The 24,893-nt window shown below is 37.9% G+C and overlaps 1 protein-coding gene across 1 annotated transcript in view; it reads right to left on the bottom strand.

Moving 5' to 3' along the window:
• The window catches only part of ABCA12 (ATP binding cassette subfamily A member 12), a 172,242-nt gene that overhangs the window by 55,379 nt on the left and 91,970 nt on the right, over positions 1 to 24,893 (bottom strand). Inside the window, exons 12-22 of the mRNA XM_036254540.1 lie at positions 20,107 to 20,363; positions 19,900 to 20,012; positions 18,562 to 18,686; positions 16,100 to 16,273; positions 12,758 to 12,922; positions 12,224 to 12,434; positions 11,090 to 11,229; positions 9,157 to 9,276; positions 5,242 to 5,332; positions 2,865 to 3,044; positions 2,005 to 2,320 (exon numbers count right to left, since the gene is read on the bottom strand). Of these exons, the coding sequence (XP_036110433.1) occupies positions 2,005 to 2,320; positions 2,865 to 3,044; positions 5,242 to 5,332; positions 9,157 to 9,276; positions 11,090 to 11,229; positions 12,224 to 12,434; positions 12,758 to 12,922; positions 16,100 to 16,273; positions 18,562 to 18,686; positions 19,900 to 20,012; positions 20,107 to 20,363 (1,892 nt within the window). The remainder of the gene's footprint in view (positions 1 to 2,004; positions 2,321 to 2,864; positions 3,045 to 5,241; positions 5,333 to 9,156; positions 9,277 to 11,089; positions 11,230 to 12,223; positions 12,435 to 12,757; positions 12,923 to 16,099; positions 16,274 to 18,561; positions 18,687 to 19,899; positions 20,013 to 20,106; positions 20,364 to 24,893) is intronic.

Here is a 24,893-nt window from a genome sequence, read left to right on the forward strand (position 1 = left end):
TGAGCCTCACCCATAAGCTTCTGATTTATTCTGGGATTGGGTAAGAAATTTGCATTTTAAATGATTTCCTAGGAGACATGATGCCACTGGTCCAGAGACTGTACTTTGAGAACCATAGTTTCCTGCTTTAGACATCTTTCTAGGAGCTAAGCAAATGAGTAGTTTTCAATGAGGAAACCTCCAAATTGATCTGTTTTGCATATTAGGCTCCACTGAAGCTTTGATGTGGGGAACGATCCCAAGGCCATTTCTTCATTAATCTATAAGGCTAAGGAATTACCTTCAAGTTCCCCATGAAAAATATAAGTATTAATGGAACATGACATCACCATCAGTCATTCTCACTTTAGCATCCGAAGTATAACACCACCAGAGATAGGAGGGGTTTTGGGGTGGGTGAGGAATGAGAGTTGGGGCCAGAGCCAATGTTTTTGGTTCCTAGGAACCTGTCTGGCATGGGGGAGGCACTTAAAGAATATTTGTTGAATGAATTTTGTCTTGGTTCAGGTCCAGCCCTGATGCTGTTTCTGGCTCGAGCATTAGAAAAAAGCCCTCATTCGTTAATAACAAATCCCCTCTAATAATGGTTTTAAGTGATTGTGTATTTAAATTTGATATGGAATTTAAAAAAAAAATGCTGCTCTTGTAATCTAAGGACCAGTGTGTTCCCAGCTCTACAATGTGGGACAAGTAACGTAACCTTTTGAATTTTTGTCTTTTCATCTGGAGATTATGGCTGATAATACCTGCTCCCTTTTACCTTATGAGGTTCTTGGGAGGAACAAATAAAATAATATGTGAAAGCACTTTGTATGCAGCAGAGTTTATATGTATACATGAGGCATTATAATCAAGCTTCCACAAAGAATGCAAAGTACCGTTACTTTTAGTCTTAAAAGAAACATCCAGGTACCAACCATCTAAGTAACCAAATTTACAAGGGAAAAAAAAGTGAGCAGGAAAATAAATAAGCATTTTCATTTCATTGACCCCATCGGCCTTTACTATTACTGCACTCATTGCCGTTCACCACGGAGCAGGCTGCAGATCCTGACTGGCCTCCAGAAGCAGCAGCCCACCCTGACAGCCCACTGACAAAATCCTCGCCTGTCTGCCCGTATCACTGTGGCACGGAGGGTCGCATGGCCTCTTCTCATCTATAGCTCATAAAGCTATACATTAATACAAAGAAGAAGAAGAAAAAATCCAGAATCACCTGAATTGTATATAAACTACAATAACTGGGCTGAATAATGAGCATAATCCCTTTAACGTAATATCCAATCTCAATCTTTTGTGTACGAGAATGAGCTTGAAAACACTCCAACCAATTTTTTTCTTTTTTTTTTTTTACTGTGGTCAGAGTGGAGGAGCCATTCAGTACTACGTGACTGGCAGATTTCTTAAACATGCAAATTCAATTTTTTAAAGCATGATCCTTACATTTTTTTGTTCACTGGGCAAAACCACTTTAGATAAAGATTCCTAGCAAGTGGACTAATAGTACATTACATAGTTTTAGACAGCACAGTATTTATCTTAGAGAGTTGATCAATGATGTATTCCATCAAAATTTTCCTTACAATTGACCATGTATTCACAGATTTTTAATGAAATATGAGTGTTGGAAGGAATTTTAAGATTGTCTTGTTTAACTCCCTCATTTGACTAGAGAAAGGTAAGGCCAGCAGAGAGTAGGTAACATGAAGATCATGCAGGCATGAATCCAATACTCTTGAGTTCTGCAGCCAAAGTCCTTGGAAAACGAAGAGTTATGATACGGAAAACATGCGTGATTTGGTAAGATCGATCCCATCCTGTTGGTAACCATGAACAGCTAGGTGGAGCTGTGCCCTGTAGTGTGGACCCTTTCCTGGAAACAAGCACTTGACAAAGGTTTGGTGACTATTACCCCTTTCACTTGATACATGTGAATGAATGGACAGAATTTAGATCTCAAAAAGTGGTTGATTATTAACAAGGGCTGAAAGTGCACTGACTTACTTGTCTTTCATGTAGCAGGGATAAGGAATTGCTTGGACCTGGACTGCTATTTCTTGGGAGTTCCTTCCAGTCTGCAATTCAATGATTGCTCTTTCAATATTGTCCTGTAAGTAAACAAAAGCCCTGCCATAGATCTGGTTGTGTGATGGAGAATTATGCGGCCCCGGGGCCCAAATCTTGGTCCTTATGTTTCTTGTGGTTTGGGAGGTCTTGAGACTCATGCGGATGGTGTATTTTACGACAGGAGGAAGAGAGACATCGTGAGAGTCATAGCCTCGGTGTTGGCTTCCGTTAGAAGGAAGCTTAAAAATAACACCTAAAAATAAAATGGCAACAACAGCAGGAAGGTTATTTTATGGTTGACATTATTCATTGTTTGGAAAGAACACATAGGGGACTTCCAAACAGGCAATCGAGTAGTAATGACAGTGGGTTCAAGCTTCCAGTTTACAGAAAAGATGGCCAATTGGAGTAACAATCTGAGAGATTCAAAGCATGGCTTTGAGGATATAATCACAAACCAAGTGGCCAGTTTAAATGTATCACTCTAAGCTACTTCATAAGATAAAACACACACACACTTCGCAATGAATAATCTTGACTAATTATAAGGATTGACTCAACATTACCCTGTAGCTATGAAATCCTTTCCAGTCTTACTTTCAACCATACCGACAAAATTACACATAAGTGGAAGGCTCCTCGGATGATATGGATGGTTGAATATATGAAAGATTTTTGTTTCTGAGGATATCAGAGTGGACAATGACCCCCTCTCCCCCCCAAAAAAACTACTTTTCTGAGTTCTGGATAAAAAAGGTGAGGGAAGAATTTGGCCAATCTAGTAGAATAACACTTACTTCCAAAGAGTTCATTGCTTTTGTAGAGTTTTTGAGCCTCTCTCTCCATTTCATCTACACTTTTTGCTGCCTGAATACGGTCATATAATACACAGGAGGAAATATTGACTGTCAGGGAAGATAGTGTATTGAGATGATCAATGAGGTCAATGCTATTCTCCAATTTCAGTCTCAGAATATCTGAAGAAGCAAAGCAAAACAGACAAAAAGCATGTTATAACGTTGTATCATAATATTGTTTCTTTTTGTAGTACTAGGAGACAATATAATGATTTGGTAAGTAAACACTAAACTAGACTATAAATAATAGAAAGTTGTAGAATTTACTCTAAAACTACCTGGTACTCTACACGGAGGAAAATGTGTCCAGTTGTGCAAATGTTCATCGAGAAGAATACAAATGCAGTGAACCCGAGTTCAAGGAACAACACAGGCTAATTGAAAGGTGTATTCTGCTACAATTTATTTAACAAATGACAATATGTGAACAATTTTTTTTAAATCTATCTGTAATTAGAAAGAAAACTATAAACTAGAGATGAAAGTTTTGAATAAACAGTAATGCCTGCTTTGTTCAGGCAATGGGAATGTAATCATTTAAGCAAAGGAAAGTCTATGCAGAGTATATAGAACAAATAAATGATATCATTCACTAAATTGTGCTCCAGAGTCATTTCTTAGGAGACCGTGAGAATCTATGCCACACATTTACAACTTTCTAATGTTGTTTGATTTAAAACCTATGTGGGTTATCTCTATTGGTATCTGTATTAATCTAAACAAAAGATCAAGGTTTTCCTTCAGGTAATTACTCTGGAAAAAAGAGAAATTAAGTGCTCTTTAATTTCATGATTTCTTATGAGGAAATCAACGGAGACAAAGGACAAATATGAAATTTCAAGTTAATAAATCACTTGGCCAGTTAAATTTCCACTGAATTGGTCATCATGAACCCCGAGAAGGCTGGGAAGGCCATGAATTCCTCCTCCTAGAACCCAAACAGGTCTCTTCCATTGTCCAATATAAGACTAAACTTCTCACAGACAGCCACTTCTTAAATGAATTTCTCATTGGAATTTAAAGTGAAATGCTTTGCTTGGTACAGATATTGGTGGGGGAGGGGTAAAATTGTGGTTGAACAGTGGCCTCCAGTGGCCATTGGAAATCAACACACCACCAAGGATTCTTTAAAAATGCAGGTAGACAGGCTCAGAGAAGAGTTAGGAGGGTCAGTGATCCCCAAATTCAAACCATACAGCACCTTAGATATGGAGTTACATATATAACATATACAGCTACACAAACGTCGATTGCTATATTCATTTTAGCCTTTTTTAAATTCTAAAAGTCCCACCTTATATCTCAAGTTAGGAATAATAAAATTACTATATAGAGAACTTTGAAGTACATTTCTGATATTTTGGTTCCTTACCCAACTGATACTTTCAGAGAATAAATCCACTAATATCTTTCTTTAATAAAACTGGGCTGGATATCATAAAGTGCATGTGATCATCTACACAGTACAATACAAATGTGGGCATAATTCCTCCCCACTGATTTGTAGCCTAAGGCACTATGTCCCTGTAGCTCCAGGGAGGAGGAGGGGTATTTGCTCTTCTGCTGCCAAATTCTGATGCTCTCAATCCCTTCCTCATACCTGTGGTTGCGTAGCAACAGTGAATCAGACAGACTGAATTAGATGGCTTGCATCCCTTAGGTTGAAGGTGGGATGCGGCAGAGAGAATGCATGAGTTCAGACGGTTTCCTTTGATTCTCCTCTGCCTGTTCCTTTTAAATGACCGCGAGAGGAGGATCCAACCTGACTACTGATTTAGGTTTACTTTCTTTAGAGTCTCAGCATTGCCTTTATTTTGCTTTTGCTAACTATAATCTTTTCCAACTACATTCTAAGTGTACATTCTTTTCCAACTACTTTCTAAGGGTTAGTCCACGTGATACTGAGGCCTGTGGAGATACAATGTTAAATGTAGCCAGAAATGAACCAGTTCATCTTCTTTGGTCCTTAAGGACTTGCCTTTTTCATCAAGCTACCAAAAAATAAAAAGCGTCTTCTTATTTTTGGCAACCCAACAACCTATCTGTGATTTTAGGAAAAGCTGCACTTACATGGACTGTATCGCCTTATAATTATTGAAACTAACTATAGTCACTGAGCATCCAAAAACTCATCACTACTTGTCGCTGGGCAACTATTGGTGAAGAGGACGAATATACATCCAGAATTTTACTTTTCTTAGAAAACCTGGCTAGAAACCAGGTACAAAAGGAAAGAAACAGAAGATCTCATATGGGACAATAGTTTTCACATTTCCGACATAACTAGTAAATGAAAGTGTTGTGACTACAGACTCACCGAGTTCATCTATCTGTTTCAGTAGTTCCACAGCGTCAAGTCCCACGGAGAATTTTATGAAAACTTGCACAAAGGGATTCCGTAGCGTATTCTAACAAATAATAACAGGGAATCAGTTTTAATACAAGAGGAATACATGTTTAATCATCATCTCTCTTAATTAAACACCCACCGTGAAATGAAGTTACCAGCACTGGGTATTATCAGTGCACCGCTTTGAAAGACTCACACAGAAATTCTTGAGAAAGAAAGAGAAGGTATGTGGCTGGCAATGACCTGAACGGCTGGGCTCTCGCTAGTCTATGGAACAAATCGGCCAGCATGCTAACATGGCCAGATATGACCATAATGATCAACACTGGGAAATTCAATCTAGCAATTCTTTTCCCCATAGCTCTTACAGCATTTGTTTTTAACGTATGATATACAAAATTTTGATGGTTCATAGTTGAATTTTGTTAAACTGAAACAAACAAAAACAATTTTTTTTTTAGAAAATTGGGATGTTTACATGGAATTTGACATCACAACTCATGTGCATATTAGTTCTACTACTTTGTAGCTATGATGCTCTCAGCCTTGTCCAGCCTCTGGTTACTTTTCTGTAAAGTAGGGATGAATGACTCATCTTGTCACAATAGTCAAATGTAAATTACTACAATATTGTTTTACATACTAATAAGTGCAACCAAGTGAACATAGAAAATTAAACTGATAATAAAACTTTAAATTAGATCCATGGAAAGATTAAAATTTTTATTTCATCTTTTTTTCTTTATTGATTTTCAAGAGAGAGGAAGGTAGAGGCGGAGAGAGAGAGAAACACTGATGAGAGAGAACATTGACTGGCCACCCTTTGCATGCCCCACACTGGGGATTTGGTCCACAACCTGGGCATGTGCCCTGACTGGGAACTGAACCGGCGACCTCTTGGTGCATAGGTCGGCACTCAACCACTGAACCACACTGGCCAGGCAACACTACAAATTTTAAAATAAAACATATATGTTTTAAAATATAAAGTCTTTTATAACTATCTTCCAAATTAGGAGATATAATTTCTATCACTACAGAAGTACTACTAGGAAATACTTACTGGGATCTTATTATGTGCTGGGCATGTCTAATAGAGCTTACTTTGATTTTCTCAGTTTTCAATAACACCTTGAGGTAAGTATTATTATTATCCCCAAATAATAGAGGACAAAGCTAGGGCTAACAAAGTGTGTAAATTCCCTTGGAAGTGTGTAAAGTCCCTTGATTTTGGGTGGTCAACACACAATACAATATATAGATGATGTATTATAGAATTGTACACCTGAAACCTATATAATTTTATTAACCAATGTCACCCCAATAAATTCAATAATTTTTTGTAAAAGTGTGTAAATTCCCCTAGGAATACACAATTAAAGAGCAAGGGAAAGTTGAAGGGAGAGATTTCAACTTGACTAAGGAAATGTTTATTTTGTGTGTAAATTCATGGTCTAGTTTTTATGTGAGTTTTGCTTAAGTTGATTGTCCCTTTAGAGGACAGCTCAGTACTACTTATTTTGTTCTTCTTAAGAATGTCTTCTGTTTTATTAACATGGAGATTAATTATTAACAAAAATATGTATTAATAAAGCATACATATATAATAGAATTAATTCATTAAATACATAGCTGTGAGGGATCTAAGAGTAGTTGGTAGCATGCAGACCGATGCCTCGCTATTAACCAGGAATTAGCTTGTGTATCCTGGAAAATCTTAATCAAAATGTTCATAATAAGGAAAGCACTGTGTTAGTTGCAATTCAGAAACGACCCATTGCACCCATTCCCATTTCCCAAGCACTCCTTTTACAGATATCCTCTGTGATATCTAATACTACTTTTAAATGCTTCCACACATGTGATCCTCACACATCGGTGAAGTGGTTATCAATGCACCCTTTTAGAGATTTGTAAACTTCAGATCAACTGTTTTAAGGCATTGGCCTAAGGGTTCACAAAGGCAAAACCAGGTCTCGTGCTACAAGCGTAAAACTTCCAAGTTCTGTGCACATTTGCAGAAGTATGTTTTTCCTCAATAATTAAGAATAGTGATTTATTTTGGTCCAGAACAGGCTAAAGATATTTTCATTAGGTGATGATCCCTTTACAGACATGGTAACAAAATTTCTTCTTAGTAAATGACTGTACATTGGAACTATTATGCACAGATGATGCCCTTCGTTAATTTGCCACTTTAGCTAACAAAATTTTCTTTAATGAAACATTATGTGTGGGTTTGCTCTCTGTCCACAGAAAAAAGTTTTAGGGAAGAAAAGCAATCTTCCACATATACCAATAAAGTACTAAGTAGTCTTTGTTATCTGAGATTCACTGAAATAGGCCACTTAAACTGAATGTGCTTTAATTAGAACCAAATGTGAGAGTCATTGTGGGGAAGATGTTTGATGAAAAGTTTATGGTATAGTAATTAAATATCTGTTTTAGAAATATATTGTATTATTTATAATAAAAATAAGGTTGTAATTATAACTATGCACTAAATGTTAGTAAGAACAGACTGAGGAAAGCATGTTTAGGATATAATATTCTGACAGAATTGTCTGATTTGTTTAGCTGCTGGATCATGATTACTAAAAAGGGCATTTAAAAACTATTTTAGCCCAGTTGGTGTGGTTCAGTGGGTTGAGCATTGTCCCATGGACTGAGAGGTCACCGCTCAATCCCTGCTCAGGGCACATGCCGGGCTGTGGGTTAGATCCCCTGTAGAGACTGTGCATGTGGGAGGCAGCCTACTGATGTTTCTCTCGCACATCGATGTTTCTCTTTCTCTCTCTCCCTTCCTCTCTCTCTCAAATAATCAATAAAAACTTATTTTTTTAAAAAATCAGCTATGTTCTAAATATTTAAAAAGTATATTTCAGCCCTGGCCGGTTTGGCTCAGCGGTTAGAGCGTCGGCCTGCGGTCCAGAGAAACCGGGGTTCGGTTCCCGCTAAGGGCATGTACCTCGGTTGCAGTTTGTCCCCGGCCCTGGTCAGTCGTGCGGGTGGCAGCCACTCGATGTGTTCCTTTCACGTCGATGTTTCTCTCTCTCTCTGTTCCTCTCTCTCCCTCCCACTCTACCTGAGCAAAAAATGGAAAAATGTCCTCGGGTGAGGATAAAAAAAAAAGTATATTTCAGGGCTCCATTGATTTTTCAAGGGCCTCACTCAATTGGTTGACAGACAAGAGACTAGCAGTTCTCCCTCGAAGGTCCTGCGTTGTCATCCCTTCCAGTTTTCTCTTCTGCAGCTGATAACTGACCTAACTCTGATGCTCAGTTTTCATTATTGATAAATAGCTGTGTGCATCTGAAACATTTCCCCATATTATTTGCATCATCTTTAAAACATCCTGTCTCTCTCACAAGAATAGCAGATTATACTTTTCAACCAGTCTGCACTATACTTGAGCTGCATTGTCAAATCTTTGACCTAAACTAGTGTCATATGTTTCAACCAAAGAACTCCCCAAATTTAACATTCTTCTCCAGTGCATTAGTATTTTCCCTAAATCTGCTTCTGTTAAAATAGCAAAGCATACTTTAATGTAGAGAAATAAATAAATGAATAAGTGTATTTTCACTAGTTGTTACAGCTTTTTTTTGGAAAACAGATTCACACCACTAGCTATGTCTCAAAATCAACTTGTCAGGCTTATCTCTGAATTACAGACAGGCGGCGATACAAGAGGTGAGGATGATTATGAACATGAGTGATGAATCTGTTATTCTATCTCAAACCTACTCTCTGAAGGAGAAGCAGTTTTAACCAGTTGAATATGGATACTGAGTCCCTGTCTTACCATTCCCATAACGAAGGTAATTAAAATCTCAAAGAACTATAAGTCATACGAAAGTGAGCGACAGAACCATCACTTACCTGGAGCATTGGAATCGTCTGGTTTAACAGGTGGAAAGAATTCATGAAAAGGGGTGACTGATCCATCCACTCTTGAGATTTTTCTCTTAATTCGGCCAGCTGCCTCAGAGTTACATTAGACTTAAAGACAGAAACATAAAAACAGATCTTGTTTATTAGTATTTTTCCTAGATTTCAAAAAGGTCTCTTAAGGTTTTTTGTTTTGTTTTGTTTTGTTTTTTAACATAGCTTTAAGGAACACTTCTAAAAGGCAAAAAATATTGTCAGATGCCCTGGCCGGTTTGGCTCAGTGGTTAGAGTGTTGGCTTGCGGTCCAGGGAGACCCGGGTTCAGTTCCCACTAAGGGCGCATGCCTCGGTTGCAGTTTGTCCCTGGTCCTGGTTGGGTTGTGAGAGTGGCAGCCACTCGATGTGTCCCTTTCACGTTGTTGTTTCTCTCTCTCTCTTTCTCTCTCTCTTCCTCTATCTCCCTCCTGCTCTGTCTGAACAAAAAATGGAAAAATGTCCTCAGGTGAGGATTATATATATATATATATATATATATATATATATATATATTCAGAATTTCCCAAATAATCAAAACTTTTTAAATGGCAGCTTTTATAGGGTCAAGATCAATTATAAAATTTCTGGAAAGTATAAGGTTTGCTTCATGTCCAGAGTAGAATTCTAGCTAAAATGAAAGTATGTTTTCTGAAGTCCTCACAAGTTATTCATTTTACAAATGATATACTTAAATTTATTGCTAAAGAAACGGTAAAATTCAAGGATATAAGGAAAGAATACACTCATGGATTGCTGGTTGAAATGGATGTTTCAGACTTTTTTGGAAAACAATCTGACATTAGTCATTAAATTAAAATACAGTATCATTTTTTTTTTTGGTACCTGCCCCTAGCGGGAACTGAACCCGGGACTCTCTGGTCTGCAGGCCAACACTCCAACCGCTGAGCCAAACAAGCCAGGGCTACAGTACCTACAGTGCCCTTTAATCATGCAATCTTGAACATCCATCTCACCAAAACAAAAATCCCATTGTGTAAAGTCATATGTACAAGTCATTTGCTGCTGCATTGCTTACATTAGCAAAAATCAAAAGTAAACCCTTGGAATAAAATGAATGCCCAAATGAATAAATAAATAAGTAATGAATCCCCAACACTTGAGAAGTGGCTGAGTAAATTTTATGGCATGAACATTTTTCAATCTTCAAAAAGAATGAATTAGACTCTACCTATTGAGTTGGAAGAATTTCCGTAGTATTGCTGCGTGAGTGAAGTATCTAATACAACGTAATTTTAATAATGCAAACAATGATTAAAGAACTCTGCAAATGAGTGTATAGACAGTTGAATAATTTATAAAGGATGAGCGAAATGTGCATAAATTATAGAAAGGCATATCTTTGAATGTTAACATTCATTAGTTTACATGGAACGAACAGCAGAATGGGGGGGGGGGGAGGTGAGAGCCAAGGAAAAAGGAGAGACAAAGAGGACTGTGCTAGAACAGACGCGTGAAATGACTTCATTCATGCAAAACTGTGTAGGAATGTGTGGTCAATGCAGCAAATAAGGTATTAAAATGTAATATAGTAAAAGCAAAGAACATTCTAGAAATCTGTGATTCCCTCATGCCCATTTTCATAGACCTAAAAATGTTATATTCACATAAACTCTAGTTTAATAACAAGTAATGATAAAACACGACCTCACCATCAAGCATCAACATGGTTCACGCTCTAAAAGAGCTACCACCCGATCTACATTGCTCACACACACACAGAACAGAATTAGTAACGGTTTCAGAAAGCCAAAGGTAATAGTAGGTGCTGGATAAAGAAATCTGATTCAGCTAGAGTAAATTTAGAACTTGGCCACTTTAAGAATCATTTTCATATGCAAGATAGAAACTTTGATCTGTAATGGTCTCACCTTTTCCATGATCGCCTTTGTGGCCGGAGTATACGGTGCATACAAAATCTTCCCCAACAACATGGGCTTCAAGAAAGCCCAAATCACAGGTCCAGCAGGCATGTTAATGATGTCTTTATAAAGGGAGAAGCAAAATGGTGCTGGAAGGAAAGGGTCATAAAACATTTTAGTATACGTCTTTCAAATCTATTTCCTGATGGTAAACTGACACAGAACATTGTTATCACACCCAAAAAGACATGCCGCAGTGCTATTAACAGATGTGAGAAACCTGACATCAAAGTTAGAAAGCATAACAGCAAATCTTTTGTAGGTGTAAAAGTTTAACTCAGTAAATAAGCCATAAGGAGCGATGGCATTTTGCCAAGAGGAGTTAAAAAGGTTGAAAATCACGATTCAAAATTGCTTTCACAGATGTACCTCACTAGAATTTACTTTAAAAATATATATAATTATACGCACACACACATGCTACTCAGAATGTACCAGATACATAAAAGCTGCTTAATAAATGTTTGTTGAATGAATAAAAACATTAAAAAGAAGAGTCAATCCATTGCTGCACACTAAACATCTATATATTATTTAGAAGAGCTCAGCTGGTCATGTGTTGCATCTCAAAGTTTACAGATTAAGTAAATGACTTTGATGTGCTATTAAATGTTCATAGTTCTGCTGCATCATGAAACTTCTCTACGTGAATGCAAATTTCTAATTCTAGGACGTTAAGAAAAAATATCGACTGGGCAGACTTAATGTGTGTTTTTATGTTATCTCCTGGCAAGGAAGGTATAATTATGACTGACAAATTCTTAGTGTTGTGGTTAAGTGGCAAGACTTTGCAGCAGACTTCCTGGCCTCAAATCACAACTCTGATCCTTCCAAGTTGGGTGACTGTGGCCAGATTCCTTAGTCTCTGTGTGCCTCCTGTCCCCTTACTAAGTTGGAGATATAATCATAGGGTTGCTGTGAAGAATGAATTAATATACATACCAGCTTGATATGTGTTAAGTGTTGTATACGTGTTTTCTATTTTTATACTTGGAGAAGATTAATCATTTATTATAAAAGGCTAAGATATAGCAGACAATGTTGTTAGATGACATTACCATGCCAATTTTGAAGTATACTCACTGGTATGTGTGGGAATTCCATATTTTTCAGCAATTTCCTTTTTACTTAATTTGTAAGTCAAAAAATCTTTGGTGTGGTTGCCTTTTTGCCTCTGGGAAGAGGGCAGCAAGGCGGTTAAGTATTCGGTGGTAATTCCTTGGGAACACAATGCTTGGGAGATGGTACTAAATGATCCTTGAGCTGTGCTTATGCGGTTGCTTCTGGACATTGCCTGGGAGATCAAAATCCACAATTATGAACATTATATGAGGTATCAATTTTACTGAAAACAATACAGAAAGAAAACCTCAAGATACTAGCATATTCTTATAGTTTCCATAATCCCTTTAAAACCTGTATCCCAAAGTTGAATGAAGAATGTTAAACTTCACCAATTTAAGTGGCAAAATCTGTTGCTGGAGTAGAAGAGTTTTCCTGTATGAGCTTCTCTGCCATGTACTTTATTTGTAACAATGTATTGTAACTAATCTCAGATACAAGTTAATACCACCAAAGGAATTTTCCCGTGAGAACTTCACGGGATGATCGTTCTACCTGCGTTAAGGGGACGCTTCTGGGCAGGTGCATTTGTTTCAGGGACCTCATCTTGCTGAGCAGCGGACGCGTGCCGGAGGCCAGCTGCTTGAGAATGCCTTTCAGCTTGAGGAAGAGTTCTATCATCTTTTCTACTGGCTTTTGGTCCTCCCTAGGGAAAAACACCTAACAGAAAGCATAAAAATAAATGAGTTATGTGGAGAAAACGGAACCTTCACACACTGGTGGTGAGAATATTCAAAGGGACAGCCACTTTGGAAAACATTTTGGAAGTTTATTATATGGTTAAACATAAATCAACTCTACAACCCAGCAATTCCATTCCTAGGTATTTCCCTGAGAGAAAAGCAAACATATGTCCACACAAAACGTTGAATGTCCATAGCAGCATTACTGACAATAGCCAACAGGTGGAAACAATCCAAATGAATGGACAAAATTTATATCCTTAAACTGGAAAACAATTTGGCAATTTAAAAAAATGAAATACTGACATGTTGCAACATACATGGAACTCAAGAACATCATGCGCAGTGAAAAAAGCCAGACACAAATACCACATATTGTCTAATTCAATTTATTTAAAAAGTCTAAAAAAGGCAAATCTATAGAGACAGAAGATAGAGTAGAAGTTGCTGGGCTAGAGGTCAAAATGAGAAATGACGACAAATAGACACTGGTTTCTTTTGGGGTTGATAAAAATGTTCTAAAATTAGATTGTGGTACGACTTGCACAATTTTTCACATTCACTAAAATTATTGAATTGTATACTTGAGTGAATTTTATGGTATATAAATAATATCTTAATAAAATTTCCAAAAATAAATTATTTTAAAAGTCAGGAAGGTAGGCCCAGCTGGTGTGGCTCAGTGGTTGAGCATCGACACATGCACCAAGAGGTCACTGGTTCAATTCCTGGTCAGGGTACATGCACAGGTTGTGGGCCAAATCTCCAGTATGGGCATGCAAGAAGCAGCCAATCAATGTTCTCTCTCATCGATGTCTCTCCCCCCCCCCCCCCCCTTCATCTCTCTCTGAAATCAACAACAAAACATTTTTAAAGTCAGGAAGATAAATATCAATTACGTAATTCTTCATGTATACTATTGCTCAAAACTCATATAATGTGCTCCTCAAAAGCAGAAAAACTCTGTTCAAAAGGTCGCATGATTTATCAGGCTTAATTATAATCCCATAATGCATTTCTGCTGCAGAAAAAAACAAGCAGACACTGAACATATTTTAAAATTATTTTATCCTCTCATTCATTTATTTACTCAACAAACATCAACTGAATACTGCTATGTTCCCAGCACTGGGCAAGGTGATGGAAATCCAGTGGTGCGCAGACTGGCATCCTCCCTCCAATGAGAGAGCTTTGGTCTAAGGGGAGGAACAGATGTCACGTAAGTCAACAGACAAAAGGTTGGGGAATAAAAGGAGATAGAGAGAGTTTAGCTAAGAAGTGAAAGGAGGTCTTTCCAAGGTAGAACCCTCAAGAAGAGAAAGAACAAACTATAGAAACAATAAGGAGAGGAAGGTTATAGGCTGGGGGTAGAGGGGCATGTGAGGTCCATTAGGAAGGAAAGCTCTTGGCACATCCAAAGAAGAAATAAACCACTATTATGAGCACAAGATTTAGCTGGAAAAATGTTATGAAGACAAAGCTGCCTCCAAGGCACAGCTACTGACTGCCATCAGATCTTTCTAAACTAGAATCAAAATTCTAGGCATTCCTACATTAGTTTAAAATACATTGACTAATCACGAGACACTTGTTATTATTTTTGTTTGCAGTACCTAAAAGAATTAGACATGGTCTTCAGCTTGTGAAATGCACATGTTTAATTCTTAGACTCAACAAGAAATGTTTGACTTGATGTCTTCTCTGCAGAGGCTTCATAAAATAAGGATTAAAATTTTAGATGAACAATATTAATCATATCACTTTATATCTATTTGAGGTTATAGTTTATGTAAAATAACTATTGTTAAGTTAGGGGGTATTTTCTGAATCCCTCTATGGGCCAGACACTGTTCTTGGCATCTGAGATGTTTCAATGAACAAAGAGGATAGAATAAATGGGGGTAGACAGAAAATAAATAATAAAAATGAATAGTAAATAAAAGACATAGTATTATTCTGGAAGGGCAATAGCAAACAAATAGAGCAAGTAAAGGAGGTTTGAGAGAGCTGTAGATGAGGTTGGTTGCATCTTAAATAGGGTGGCCAGAGTAGGTTTACTGAGGTCAATGCTGGGTAAGACGAATGGCTCTGCAAACCAGCGAAGGGACCTCACTCAGTGGTGCCACACAGCAGCCCTGGGCCCAGGGGGTAGCCAAGTAGGAAACAGAATTTCAGAGATGGAGAAGGGTTGTGCAGATCATGGGGCCATAGGATTTGGGGGTTACATGAATAAAATGAGGAGCCACTGAAAAGTGTTGAGCAGAGGGTTACATATGTGACTCAATTTTAAAAGGATCACTCGGGCTGCTAAGGGATGGCGGAGCTGGGACTGGGCAGGTGTGGAGGCCAGGAAAGACGTCATTGCAGAGCCACAAGTGTGGACAGTGATCACTCAGAAATGGATTATTTATGAGTAGTCCTAAAACATTTTCACCACCTTTGCTACGTTTCAACAATGTTAAGTCAGCAAGGTTGCTTTTGGTTTTTCTTAACAAAAGAGTAAGACTGGTTCTTTTCCAGTGTTTTCAATAACATATAAATATTTTTGACTTACTCTGGATTTGAGTGAACAGAGTACTTAATTTTCTTATGTTTATGTTTTTATTTCAGTTTTGTATTAAATAAGTACTTATGAAGCATCGACTTATTGCAGAATGGAGTCATTGCTGACTTGACCAAGCCCTAATAATGACCGTTAGTTCTCTTCCATTGATGACTAATGATAGCCTCTACCTAAACTGATTAAGAAAACACAAATTTTTATTAAAAACATACCCCAAATCCCTTATTATTTTACTTGAAAAAACTTTGTTCTAGTCTTTATTTTTATCTTACCAAATTAATGCTTATTCACTGTAAAAAATTATCATCGCATTTGTACTTCACACATTAGTATAGTATATATTAAATTTAATTTCTGGTCTTGGATACACAAACTGAGAGTTAATGAGGCAATAATATTCATTTCCTCGTCTATAAATGTGCAAATTTGCCATATATGATCTCTAAGGTCCCATTTCACTCTGAAATACAGCTATAATTTCACAAGCCCTATAAATGGATTTCCTTCCTTACAGCGGAAAGCATACATGTGTAATCAAATATTTTTATACTGAAGCTTGAATATAAAAATATCTCATCAACAGCAACTTGCCTTGTATGTGAAGTTATAAACGTCTAAGTAGTGCAGAAAGGTGAGGCCGATGAGGTAAGACTGACGGGATCTCTCTGGGAGAGGCAGGCTGCAGAATTCCTTCATTGCATCTTCCAGCTCGGGATTGGTCATGTTAGCATCACAAGAATGCAACCAGAACACACGCGAAATAATCTGCCAGTTGAAGGAAGAAAAATATTTTAGCTGTGAATCCTTTGAGGGCCATCTGTCCGTTTTGAGAGTTTTTTCCTGTGCTCTTAGACTTCATTTAAAAATGCCATTATCCTCAAATTCAACTATTTATTTCAAGCACTAGTTACTATAAATAAAACTATAGCAAGCCCACAGTTCACTGGAAAGCTTATAGAATAAGATGGGGAAAGAGACGGATCGATAATGATTTCTTGCTTGAACATCTGGGTGAATGACGGCACCAAGAAAAATCGCTGGTTTGGACTAAGTTTGGAAGAAATACTGGCGTAAGACCCATGCTGCCTTTAAAATTTAACCTTAGTTTATTCAAATTGTGTTTTATTTGTATAATCGTTCAAAGTTATAATCTCGTACAACGGACTCCTGGGTTCAGAGATGAAAGGCAAGGAAAAGTCCAGAATCTCCCAATAACGTGAATCAACACAGGCAGGAAGGCTGGTGTGAAAAGTGAGGTGCGGGGATGAGAAACCAAACGCCCCCCTACCCCCGCCACCCAGACGAAATAGAGAGAAGTTTATGAAGTTCCGTGTCGTAGAAACATTTCTCTCGTTCCTTTCGAAAGCAATAAGACTGTGCTCTCCATTTACATGCTTCAACTTATTAAAATGAAGCAGGTCTTCAGAAGCCAAAGAACACGGTTGCTGAAATTAGATTTTAGGAGCAAATGAGCAAAAGGTGAGATCAAAGGGAAAAGGTGAAGGAATAGTATTTGCTCGAACAGGAGGAAAAAAGTGAGGGTGCAGCAGTGTTAAGTGGGGAACCAGTTAACATGACACGAGTAGACGTCAGTATTTCACAAAGGCTGCCTTAAAGTCCTTTTAAAAACCATTACCCAGCACTGGAGAATGGCTGGGCTGTGTTTAGAAATGACAACTCTGTCACACATATGTTTTGAATGGATGAGGCCTTAAGCTCTACAGCTCTTTTGGAAAAATTTTATGACACTTCTAGACATTGGACTTGGAGAGGGGATGAAAGATAAGAGATCTCAAGTGGAAAACCCTATTATCAGCTTATGAGAAAATGACATTATTCATTTTCACAACAACAACAACAAAAAAGTTGATTATACCCATAAACTTACACGAACTTCCTTTGACCATATCTATATTAGATACTGTGTCTTGTCTTGGGACTTTTAAAAAGTACAAATGAGTATTTATTTTTATTTTAGTTTCAACAAATTACAAATAGTGTCTCTGTTTTTGTCCCCTAATTAGGTTACTGAAATGTTATCTTGACATCATCATAATAGAAATCTATGATGCAAATTTACCTCTGATAATGTGATTGTGATAGTGAATATAAAGAACTGATAGCAATGTTATTTAAGAAAACCATCTGGGGGTAAAAATAAAAAAATATTTAAAAAAGGAGAGGAACAAGGAGGCAAAAGGAAGGAAAAAAAGACGAGAGGCCTGGCTGGTGTGGCTCAGTGGAATGAGCACCAAGCACAGTCCCATGGACTGAGAGGTTGGGTTTGATTCCCTATCAGGGCACATGCCTGGGCTGTGGGCTCCATCCCCAGTAGGGGGCGTGTAGGAGGCATCTGATTAATGTTTCTATTTCTCTCTCCCTTCCTCTCTAAGAAAATATCAATAAAAAAATTTTTTTTTTAAAAAAAGAAGACTAGAGGGAAAGGAACAGAAAGTGATAATATTCATTTTTCTATCTTCACTTAAGACTTTTATGTAGGGTTGGGGTTTGGTGGATGGAAAAAACGTAACCTTGAGCTATGCATTCTCTAGGCCTGGCTAGCTGAGGACAAGTCTGCAAGGGAGTGAAAGTGATAAGAATCTTGGAACTGGGTTGGAAAACTGCCCAAGGGAGTGAATGTGTTTGTTAAGAATCTTGGCTGAAAACAGCCAGGTGCAGCTGGAATAATAAGAATGCTGGGCTTGGCTGAAAGGTCAGCAGAGGCCTGTCTTGAGGACATAATTACCCAAAACACAGTGTAACCTAGGGAACTGCTAAGAAAATAAATTGGGCTGCATCCAGAGATTGGGAGCATTTGCTCCCTTGCGATGCTCCCCCTCACTCCAAGCTCTGTCTGCTTGTTCATTGCATTGTGATGACTCCCTACGGGCCGAGAGTCAGCCAACCCAGGCCTCTAATTTTATCCCTTGCATGGTAAATTCACCAGATTTGCATTCAACTGCTCAATATTTTACTGATAAGTGTCCAACAAATATTAAACACTGTTTAGACTTTTAAAAACTGGATGTCAGTACAAATACATTCCACCCCACCTCAGCTCTGTTATCAGGGATAGGGATGGCCAACAAATTGTTGATGCTTCTGTTGGACATTCCTGTCGTTCTCCTCAGTTCTTCTTTCAGCTCTTCAACATTTTTAAACATTTCAATTAACTGACCTGCAAGGTAAAGAAAAAGAAAACTCATATGTTGATCGTGATATATTTTTTTGTCGTACTAACACAGAGACACCTTCTAGTCGAAAACTTATATTCAACATACATGCCTTGTGTCAGGAACAGATTTCTCCCAGTTTCAGCGAACTCTGCATCTTTAGGATGTGTTTCTATCTGACTGAGACTTGTTCCTATTACGATGTCATTAACCTAAGGTAACATTGCTCTGTGTTCCAGAGATATCTACAGTTCGAGGTTCATTCAAAGAAAATATGGTTTCCTCACAGACTCTGATCACATCATGCACTAAAGATACACCTCCCCATTTGATTTAAAATATCAACAAATTCAAAATACGTTTTAACCTTGGATGACATGATATGGTCAACTTAGGGCAAGGTTTGTTAAATCAGCACCACAAGGCTGCAGGGCGGCAGGCATCTTCCCTTAACTTTGCCTAGCATGCTACGGTTTATAAAGGATTTTCACAATCATTATCTCACTTTTAAATAGAATGTGTTTAACTTTGAACCTTTTTAGGACAGCGATTATAATTATTTCCTATCTGGGTCATTTAATGCATAATATTTTGACTTGACTTTGGCAGATGGTGATCTCCATTCTGCAAATGCCTTTCAACTTCTTGACGAAGTATCCCTCATGCAAATACACTGTCTTTATTTTTGGACTTAGTGCCCTTCCAATTTTGTGGCTGCTTGTTGTCCAAAATTCTGAATGCCTTTCTTTTTAGTATTGAGGTATTATGTAAAGAAGAAACGTATTGCATGATGCACCATGCTCAGAATACTAATAGGAGGTTCTGAATTGAAATTTCTGTAGAGAGCAGTGCATCTATTTTATTTTTGAAATCATACTATTCTCACGGAGGTATGTAAATTTCATCCGACCTTTCTCAATGGACTATCTAATGCACTTTAATATATCAGAGAAATAAACGATATCAGAGAAACAAAAGGTAAATAACTAGTTAAATGTTTGAAGACAGTTTCACTGTGAAATCAAATTTTTCTGTTTCATTCTCCGCTAGCATTTTCTGTATTTCTACTTTAGATGAGTAACCATATTTGAAAGTTTCAGGTTTCTGATGTGAAAGAGCAGATACAAAGCAGGTTTTGTTGGGAACCTCAGAAGAGCACTTCTGCACCTGCAGCACAAGAATCACAAGACAGCATTGAACATGTGGATGGGGGCGCACCTGGATTTTCAGAAGTGTCCGCACTGTGATTGACATGCAGTGTGGCTTCTATGGCTGGTATTAATCGTGTAATGTTTTCCAAGTAATTCATTTGTAACGCCTGTTCTAGAAACCTGGAACAGAACAGAAGGGAAGAAGACATTGAACGAGGCAGTTCAAGCATTGGAGAAGGGGTTCAACAGGAAGGAAGACCATGGACAAACTTACCGATCCATATTTAAATTAATTTTGATGGGATCCCCAGTAAGCAAATCCTTCAGTTTTTTAGAGATGACGCCGTCGTGGTACAGTAAGCCAGTGGCGATTTCGGCGCCGAGCTCTGCTGCTTCGAGGAGTTGCACGTGAAAGGCATGCTCTCCACACAGGTGTCTGAAGGTCACATTGGAGAGCTGACACATCTCCTCTACTGCGCTGAACGTTTCAGGTTCACAAAGAAGTTCGGTCAAGTTGCGAAGCTGAGACACCTTCCAGGAGAGGGAGAGAGAGGGAAATAAATGAGCTACATCATTTGAAATAGTTTGTAGTTGCCCTAGCTGGTTTTGCTCAGCGGTTAGAGCATCGGCCTGCAGTCCAGAGAGACCCGGGTTCGGTTCCCACTAAGGGCGTGTGCCTTGGTTGCGGTTTGTCTCCGGCCCTGGTTGGGTCGTGCGGGTGACAGCCACTCGATGTGTCCCTTTCACGTCGATGTTTCTCTCTCTCTCCTCTCTTCCTCTCTCTCCCTCCCACTCTACCTGAACAAAGATGGAAAAATGTCCTTGAGACAGGATAAAAAAAAATACTTTGTAGTCAATAACAAGCAACCAAAATTAATTTACTTAAAAAAAAATTTTTACACGTGTTTAGTTAATTGGCACTTAGCAACAATTTTACCACAAAGCACTATTTTCTGTCATGTGAGTTATTGTTCTCTTAAGAATTTTATAAAACTGTGAACCTATCAGACCTGTTTCCCAACTATCCTCATATTTTATAGATTCACAGTTCAAAACAATGTCATTTAGTTGTATCCATTTAAATTACAAATACATTAATTTTATATTGTAGTTTTATTTTAAATCATGGGTAAGGGAAGATAGCAAAGCGAGTTTGGTTTGCAACTTTTAAAGGTCTTTCTTCCTCACACCCATTAGGATGGCTACTATTTTTTTAAATCCCTCTTAAACTAAATAAAAGCAAAACCAGAAAATAACAAGTTTTGACAAGGATATGGAGAAATTAGAACACTTGTGCATTGTTTTTGGGAAGGTAAAATAACAAAGTCACTATGGAAAACAATATGGTGGTTCCTCAAAAAATTAAAAATAGAATTATCATACACTTCTCTCTGTGTATATACCCCAAAGTGTTGAAAGTTGGATTTTGAACAGTTCTTTGTTTATGGCAACATTATTCACAATAATCAAGAGCTGGAAGCAACCCAAGTGCCTACTGACAGATGAATGTATAAATACAAAGTGGTATATACATCATAGAATATTTTTCAGCTATAGAAAAGGAAAGGCATTCTGACACATGCTACAACATGGGTGAGCCTTGAGGACATCATGCCAAGGGAAGTATGGCAGTCACAAAGAGATAACTACAGATAATCCTATTTATGTATGTTACCTAGAGAAGTGAAATTCATAGGGACAGAAAGTGGACTTGTGGTTTCCAGGGATTAGGGGGACAGAGAAATGTGGCGTTGCTGTTTAATGAGTACAGGCTCCATTTTGCCCAATGAAAAGATTTCTGGAGACGGATGCAGAACAATATGGAGGCATTTAACATGACTGAACTGGACAGTTGAAAATGGTTAAGGTGGTACCTTTTATGTGTATTTTACCACAATCAAAAAAAATAAATGACAAGAAAAAGCCCTTTTTAACTGTAGCCTGGGATTCACATGCATTTTAATAAGACTGCATTTAAAATATGAATGAAAATACACCGGGTTTTTCAGAAGTGTCTGCATTGTTACTGACGTTATCATCTACACTCTTTGTCTATTGAGGAAAACCTAGGTGCATTTGTTCTATGGAACAAAGGTGTTTTAAAGAGGCTTGAAATCCCACACTCAGAGAAAAGGGAGAAAAACTGAAACCAACTAACTTCCTATCTTGTCACCTATATTCTCTGAGGTTCATTATACTCAGAGTGTTTTGAGAATATATCCCCAAATCATACTTCCCGGAGGAAAAAATTATGCCTGTGGGAAAGACAGTTCGATTGTGCTTGGAAGCTACCCTAGAGCTATTCCTTTTAAGAAGTTAAATAATTTGGAGCACCATCTAAAAGAGCAAATATATGTGTCATTCACCGCCGCTAAGATTTTACCAGAAGTTGCATTTTGACAGATATGAATTATTTTATGATAAGGGCAAATGTTTGGAACATTTCTTTCCATATATCAAATGGGAAAAGCACAAAGATGTGTCTTTGATGAAAGGTTTATGATAACTACATGCAGGCAGTAGCAATGAAACACCAATCATCTTAGATAGCAAATATTATTGGCTTGTTTTCAACTGTACTTAATATTCTAATTGACTTTTGGGTTTGTATTATCTAAAATGGCTTCAGATGTATTAAAATTCTACTTACTAGTCTTACTGCTATGAGAAATTTTCTATCATGTAATAAATCCAGTCATTTACCAGCTGTAACTACATGTTTGCCACTCTAATCCTTCAATTTTCTAGAGGGTAGATATGATTAAATTTCTAATGAACAGAGCCAAGCCTCCTGACTTTTATTTTAGTGATTTATTAAATAAAAGGATAAATACTGATAGCCCAATATATTTGTTTTAATTGAGCATTTGAGGTTGTGGTAAATTTGAACAACTTTTACTCCACATTATAGACCAAAATATATTTTTTATGGCAACTTTGGCATACTTCTATGAGAAACCAGTAAAAGTGTCTATAGTATAATCTTGGCTTGATAAGATAAAAGCAGTAAAAGTGAAATGGAAAATTGCCAAGCTATTGAAGAAGATTTGTTTCTCTGCAATAAGGATCTAAGTCAGAGTCAATACTGTGGAATATACTGTGAGACACATCTACCAAGGAGCAGCATGGTGGTCATTTAGTATTTGTAATTGTTTGCTACATTCTTCTAAAATTTGTTCATACATGCATAAAATTTTTGAAGCTTTAAGGGTCATCAGTAATCAATATAAATTCAGAGAATTATAATTCTCTCTTCAAAAGTATGTGTTGGGGGAAAGAGATAAACCACAGAACTTATATGCATGTATACATGACCAACGGACATAGACAACAAAGCTGGGGAAGGGGTAGAGGGGTGGGGAGGAGGGTGTCAATGGGGAAAAAAAGGAGAAACATCTGTAACGAAAACAAATTAATAAAAAAAATTTTAAAGTATATGTCAAGTCCAGATTACAGGTTTCTCAGAGCCTCACATAGAGCCCCTCCCTCTTTTATCACCACCCTGGTCCACATGGCTAGTAAGATTTCAGGTCTACACTTGAACAATGACCATAGTAATTCTATGTCCAGCTGCAACTGAATTCCCCAGTGCCTGCGGTTTCCAAGTGCATCTGAATCAGAATGGCAAGTGACATGATGGTGTACAGCTCAAAATATTGTAAGTATTAAAATAATAAAACAGCAACATGCCTGGCCTCTTTGCAGGGGAAAGGGGACTATTTAAAAATGTAAAAGTGGCCCTGGCGGGTTTTGCTCAGCGGTTAGAGCGTCAGCCTGCAGTCCCTAGAGACCCGGGTTCGGTTCCCACTAGGGGCGCATGCCTTGGTTGCAGTTTGTCCCTGGCCCTGGTTGAGTTGTGTGGGTGGCAGCTACTCGATGTGTCCCTTCACGTCGATGTTTCTCTCTCTCTCTCTCTCCTTCTCTCTCCCCTATCTGAACAAAATATCAAAGAATGTCCTCGGGTAAGGATTAAAAAATAAATAAACAAATAAATAAATAAATAAATGTAAAAATGTTACAATAAAAATATTGTGTTATCCATATTTCTGCCCAATGTGGGGAATATCTATTTCATTTGTAGTTCCCCAATCATGAGGTTATCCTTCCCACCAAAGAGACTGGAAAGAAAAAGGAATAAAATAGACAATGAAGGAACGAGAAAACACAAAGCTCTAGAGTAAAATGTTAGGACTTGAACAGAGGGATGGGAACAGAGGAAAAGTCACCAATGAAGGACAGGCATTTGACATTTGGAAGGTCTAAACCCTCTTAGAAATACCGTGAGTCGAGTTTTGGACTGGCTGGCCCTGACTGCCACAATCCGGGTACTAATTTCTAGGAAGGGCAAAGCAGGGAGGTCAAACCACCTCTTAATGTAAAACTCTAGGAGCCTGTCTTTCTTCATTCTTTCAATATGTACTGAATACTTCCCACGTGCCAGCCTCTACGCCAGGTGCTGAGGCTATAACGGGAAGGGAACAGGTTTAGCAATGTTCCTCATGCAGCCTGTAGTCTTGGCACGAATGGGTTCTGTCAGTGGCAAATAGCAGCCACACTTTAACAAATGACAATACATTTTCTACCCAGGGGACAAAATTATAGTTTATTTCTACCTCTGTGGCTTCTAGAATTTTTTCTTAATATAGCCCTCTAGGAGAACAGTATATTAAACATGTGGATGCCCTTTTAAATGATCTTAGCTCCATTCCTGTTCCATTAGAGTAAAAGACTGAGAATGTTTTGTTTCCATTTCCCTGGTGTATATTGTATACTGCTCGGTTACTTCTCAAGTTGAGAACTACAATGAGTAAATGCCCAGGTCACTCAATTACATCACCAGGGCTCTACTTTAATACCCTCATTTGTTCATACATTCAGAAGTCAAGTCCTACGCTCCTACTATGGGCTAGGGGCTTTAGAGAGGCAGAGGCATGATTTAATCAGAGTTTACACTCCAGTGAGGGAAACAGACTCCATATATACAGCAAATTACAGTATGAGTAATAAGTTTCCAGAGCCAGAAATCTCACTGTCATCAGATCCTCTCCTTACGCCTCACAC

Source organism: Molossus molossus, unplaced genomic scaffold (assembly GCF_014108415.1).
Source record: "Molossus molossus isolate mMolMol1 unplaced genomic scaffold, mMolMol1.p scaffold_m16_p_11, whole genome shotgun sequence".
Lineage (NCBI taxonomy): Eukaryota > Metazoa > Chordata > Mammalia > Chiroptera > Molossidae > Molossus > Molossus molossus.